At 42.1% G+C, this 5,947-nt stretch overlaps 1 protein-coding gene across 1 annotated transcript; it reads left to right on the forward strand.

The window, feature by feature from the left end:
* The first annotated feature begins 3,034 nt into the window (after positions 1-3,034).
* On the forward strand, positions 3,035-5,001 carry LOC106582050 (potassium voltage-gated channel subfamily E member 2). Its single transcript, XM_014164742.3, has 2 exons — positions 3,035-3,217; positions 3,584-5,001. Exon 2 carries the CDS (start codon positions 3,590-3,592, stop codon positions 3,920-3,922), a length of 333 nt encoding a protein of 110 aa, XP_014020217.1. The 5' UTR covers positions 3,035-3,217; positions 3,584-3,589; the 3' UTR covers positions 3,923-5,001.
* Positions 5,002-5,947: the final 946 nt, after the last annotated feature.

Here is a 5,947-nt window from a genome sequence, read left to right on the forward strand (position 1 = left end):
TCCCACCGTACCTTCTCCGCTGTGCAATCCGGTGTCTGAGCCGGTCACGGGTGCACGTCAGCCACGCTCAAGGTACTAAACGATATCATAACCGCCATCGATAAAAGACAGTACTGTGCAGCCGTCTTCATCGACCTGGCCAAGGCTTTCGACTCTGTCAATCACCGTATTATTATCAGCAGACTCAATAGCCTTGGTTTCTCTAATGACTGCCTCGCCTGGTGCACCAACTACTTTGCAGACAGAGTTCAGTGTGTCAAATCGGAGGGCCTATTGTCAGGGCCTCTGGCAGTCTCTATGGGGGTACCACAGGGTTCAATTCTTGGGCAGACTTTTCTCTGTATATATCAATGATGTTGCTCTTTGTGCGGGTGATTCCCTGATCCACCTCTACGCAGACGACACCATTCTGTATACTTCTGGCCCTTCCTTGGACACTGTGCTAACTAACCTCCAAACGCCATACAACACTCCTTCCGTGGCCTCCAACTGCTCTTAAGTGCTAGTAAAACCAAATGCATGCTTTTCAACTGTTCGCTGCCCGCATCCGCCCGCCCGACTAGCATCACCACCTTGGACGGTTCTGACCTAGAATATGTGGACAACTATAAATACCTAGGTGTCTGGTTAGACTGTAAACTCTCCTTCCAGACTCATATTAAACATCTCCAATCCAAAATCAAATCTACAATTGTCTTTCTATTTCACAACAAAGCCTCCTTCACTCACGCCACCAAACTTACCCTAGTAAAACTGACTATCCTACCGATCCTCGACTTCGGCGATGTCATCTACAAAATAGCTTCCAATACTCTACTCAGCAAACTGGATGCAGTCTATCACAGTGCCATCCGTTTTGTTACCAAATCACCTTATACCACCCACCACTGCGACCTGTATGCTCTAGTCGGCCCTCGCTACCTATTCGTCGCCAGACCCACTGGCTCCAGGTCATCTATAAGTCAATGCTAGGTAAAGCTCCTCCTTATCTCGGCTCACTGGTCACCATAACAACACCCACCCATAGCACACGTTCCAGCAGGTATATCTCACTGATCATCCCCAAAGCCAACACCTCATTTGGCCGCCTTTCCTTCCAGTTCTCTGCTGCCAGTGACTGGAAGAAATTGCAAAAATCGCTGAAGCTGGAGACTTATATTTCCCTCACCAACTTTAACATCAGCTATCTGAGCAGCTAACTGATCGCTGCAGCTGTACATTGTCCATCTATAAATAGCCCACCCAATCTACCTACCTCATCCCCATACTGTTTTTATTTACTTTTCTGCTCCTTTGCACACCAGTATCTCTACTTGCACATCATCATCTGCTCATGTATCACTCCAGTGTTAATCTGCTAAATTGTGATTCTTCACTACTATGGCCTATTTATTGCCTACCTCCTAATGCCTTTTGCACACACTGTATATAGACTTTCTTTTTTTCTACTGTGTCATTGACTTGTTTATTGTGTTATTGGCTTGTTTATTGTTTATTCCATGTGTAACTCTGTTGTTGTCTGTGTCACACTGCTTTGCTTTATCTAGGCCAGGTCGCATTTGGAAATTAGAACTTGTTCTCAACTAGCCTACCTGGTTAAATAAAGGTGAAATAAAAAAATGACCTTCCAGTGTTGTTATACCTCTCAATTCTCACCAACAGATTGTTGGACACACCAATATTAGACACCTGACCCTTTGAGATGAGAGAATAGAGCACACTGTGAATGCATGTATTGTACTGAACATTAGCATATCTGTAGATATATTTAATTTGCACATAGAAGATAGTGGTGGTGGTGCAGGGTGAGAGAGCTAACCCTTCCATGTAGTGGAGCTACTATACAGTGGTGGTCTCTGGTCCCTCCCCTGATTATTCAGACTAAGCTGATGGTAAACCTGTGTCATTGTTCACATAAAAGGCCTCAAACTCATACCAGAGTGACTCACAGAGTGTGCGTGTGTGCTTGTGTGCGCGTTTGCTGGCTCTCAGCCACATCAAACAGTACCTCAGATTTATTAGTGCTGTACCTGTCATGTACCATGTTCTCCACCCAAGGAGAGTGGCAGGGGTGTGACCATGGGAACAGGTTCAGCAACTTTCCTCAACTCTTTTCCCTGGACAACACAGGGTCCTGTCTGGTTATGTACAGTAATACAGTAAAACCATTCTCAGGTGAACAGCTTAAGGCCTAACACAAATCTGTGAGGAACTGGTGAGGTACAGCCGGTTCCAGGCTCTTGCACCTTGGGTCAAAGGGAGAGCTAGGTGAAGCCGAGATCCAGCACCTTAAGGGTCAAAGAGGAGTAGGATAGAAAGTAGGATAAAAGTCCTAACACTAACCCTAACCCTAGCTTCATGTCCACACCACAATTCAACCCTAGCCATAATATGAACTCTTATGTTCAACCTTAATGTATGTTTAACACTGGCTCAACACTAAACCCTCCAAATAGGGCTCCTCACTTCCGAATGACCAATTTAACCCCTGAGGTACACGTGGTGACATTACACCAGGAGAAGTTGTCTCCCATCTAGTGGCAAATGTGGAAACTGCTATGGAATTTCACAAGCAGGAACATTGTCAGTACTAGGTGAATTGCAAAAGGCAGACTGTGCGGCAGGCTATAGAACAGCTCCACTACTAATGTCAAACTTTACCTAAACATGTTTGCATTGCAAAGACTATTACACTTAACACTATTGCCTTGAATGCTAGCATGTTTGAGATCCTTTTTGAGTACCTGACTTCAACTATTACAACTTATTCCACAATTGATAGTAGTGCCACTGTGTAGGAATCCAATATAGGCTACAGTGTGTGTTTGTGTGGCAGGGTGAGAGTGACCCTCAACACTCTACTCCCCCTTCCATATCAGCTGAGCTTGATGCTTTTCTCAAGGTCATCAGAAACACTTGCACACACACACACACACACACACACACACACACACACACACACACACACACACACACACACACACACACACACACACACACACACACAAGCAAACACTGTAGATCAAATATGAGCAGTGTTTCTTTTTGTACCTGTCTGTCTGTCCTAGGCTGAGGTTGGCTGGTTAGTTGGTCGATTGTGTGGTATTTGTCTCTTTCTCGTCCTACTTCCCTCCTCCAGGACCTTGCCTCTATCTCGACGCCTGTGATTGTAACATCTTCTCAACCTCCCTGGAGCGATACAGGAAACCCTGAACAGGTCAGATGTTTTCTTGTTTAAGTCATAACTGGGCGGTATGAAGGTTCACTGTCTGATTCTGTATATACAGTATGAAGGTTCACTGTCTAATTATGTATATACAGTATGAAGGTTCACTGTCTGATTCTGTAAATACAGTATGAAGGTTCACTGTCTGATTCTGTAAATACAGTATGAAGGTTCACTGTCTGATTCTGTAAATACAATATGAAGGTTCACTGTCTGATTCTGTATATATGGTATTGTCTGTGTATGTTAGTGTATTGTTATATGCAGATTCAGTGCACAGATCACAGAAGACAGTACAATGTCAATATCTTCACCTCTGTCACTGATCAAATTCACTCGCTTTACCCTGCCCACCAGGTGATCATGCTGCCTAATTGGTCAAACATGACCCTCCACCTGGAGGACTCTCTGACCCGTGCCCTGGGCCAGTATCTTGACAACTGGAGCCGGAACTCCTCGAAGGCAGAACAGGCTCTGGACAACACTCTGGCAGAGGAAAACTTCAAGAACGTCATATGGTATCTGATAGTGATGATCGGAATGTTTGCCTTCATCGTCGTGGCGATCCTGGTGAGCACGGTGAAGTCGAAGCGGCGTGAGCATTCTAACGACCCCTACCATAAATACATCGAGGAAGACTGGACCGCCCAGCTCCAACAGCAGAGCTTCGTCATCAACAACCCCACGGCCAACTAACCCAATGTATATTCACACGCCATATACAAACACCAGTGGTGGAAAAGTACCTAATTGTCATACTTGAGCAAAAGTAAGGATATCTTAATAGGGAATGACTCAAGTAAAAGTGAAAGTCACCCAGTAAAATTCTACTTGAGTAAAAGTCTAAAAGTATTTGGTTTTAAATATACTTTAGTATCAAAACTAAATGTAATTGCTAAAATATACTTAAGTATCAAAAGTAAAAGTATAAATCATTTCAAATTCCTTATACTAACAAACAAGACTGCACCATTTTTTTAATTTTTAATTTACAGATAGCCAGTGGCACACTCCAACCCTCAGATATAATTTATAAATGAAGCACGTGTGTTTAGTGAGTCTGCCAGATCAGAGGCTAAGTGCGTGAATTTGACAATTGTTCTGTTCTGCTAAGCATTCAAAAGGAAAATGTATGGAGTAAAAAGTACATTATTTTCTTTAGGAATGTAGTGAAGTGAAGTAGTCAAAAATATAAATAGTAAAGTATAGATACCCAAAAAATCTACTTAAGTTGTACTTCAAAGTATATTTACTTAAGCACTTTAACCACTGACAAACACACATGCACATAGAGAGGAATATGAATACTGTCTTTTTGTATTGGACAAAGCCTATGGGAAAATGAATGGAGTTTTTGTAGGGTTTTTAGAAAAATGCTAAAAATAAGGTGAACACAGGCTTAGGAGATTTTATGTTTTGTTCTATGAAATAATCTTCATTAACTAACATAATTTTTTGTGAATTTTGAAGCATTTAGATAAAAATATATGATCTCATAGAACAAAACATATAAAATCTCCTAAGCCTGTTAACCTCAAACCTTATATTTCGGCATTTATCCCAAAACTCAATTCTTTCCTCCTTAATTTTCCCCATAGGAATGTCTGAACGAACCAGAGGGAACTCATTTCCGGGTTTTAGGACTAAAAACTGGTGAGCTCTATAGTCCGAAAGTCAAATAATCTTGTGGTATCCATTAGTAACAAATGTGTTGTAGTGAATGTATAACTAATATGTTAATCATGGATTGTATTAAAAAAGTGGATCTATCAATACTGATGTGGTTATCTGGCCTCTGACTAGGAGTATGTCTGCGCTAATGAAGTAGGGACAAGTAATAGGGCTGTCAAACCACGAGTGCCCTGTAGAGAGCAGCACACACACGCACGCACGCACACACACACCCAACAAAAATATATTTATAAAGACAAACTGAGAGCAAAGAGAGAGGGAGACTGAGATAGACTGGAGAGAGACGGGAAAGGGGTGACAGACAGAAGTAGAGAGAGGGAACGAGAGAGGGATAGAGAGAAAGAGGAATAATAAGAGCAGTATAAAATAGAGGTGCAGCTGCTACCCTACAACACTGCCTGCTCTGACTGCCCTCATGGATGTGTGTGTGTGTTTTGAGAGAGAGAGAATTTACTTACAGAATACTGATGCAAGTATTAGCAATTTAGCATATCACAGCATAGTTAATGCAACCTGTATAGTCAAAAGGGTGTGAATCATTCTGAAGGCACTGTAGCTACTTAGCAACTAAGCATGAACTCTTGGAAGATTAGTCAAAATGACAACCAAAAGAGATCCTAATAAAATCAAAGCATGTTAGCTAACCCTTACCCTAACCTTAACCCCTAACCCTAACCACTAGCATAGCTAACGTTAGTCACCTAGTCACCTAGCTAACGTTAGCCACAACAAATTAGAATTCTTAACATATAATATGTTTTGCAAATTGCAAATTGCAAACCTCACAATCAAATGCCGATCGTATTACCTCCCAGGAGAATTCTCTTCGGTTATAGTCACAGCCATGTATATTCCCCCTCAAGCCGATACCGTGATTGTCCTCATAGAACTTCACTGGACTTTACGCAAACTAAGGCCACATTTATTGTAGCTGGGGATTTTAACAAAGCAAATTTGACGAAAAACCTACCGAAGTTCTATCAACACATTGACAGTAGTATTCGCACTGCTAAAACACTTGACCACTGC

The sequence above is a fragment of the Salmo salar genome, chromosome 21 (assembly GCF_965601325.2).
Source record: "Salmo salar chromosome 21, fSalSal1, whole genome shotgun sequence".
Classification (NCBI taxonomy): Eukaryota; Metazoa; Chordata; class Actinopteri; order Salmoniformes; family Salmonidae; genus Salmo; species Salmo salar.

Bases quoted from the DNA above. Each gene is read 5' to 3' on its own strand.
- LOC106582050 (XM_014164742.3), top strand. From the start codon at position 3,590: ATGCTGCCTAATTGGTCAAACATGACCCTCCACCTGGAGGACTCTCTG.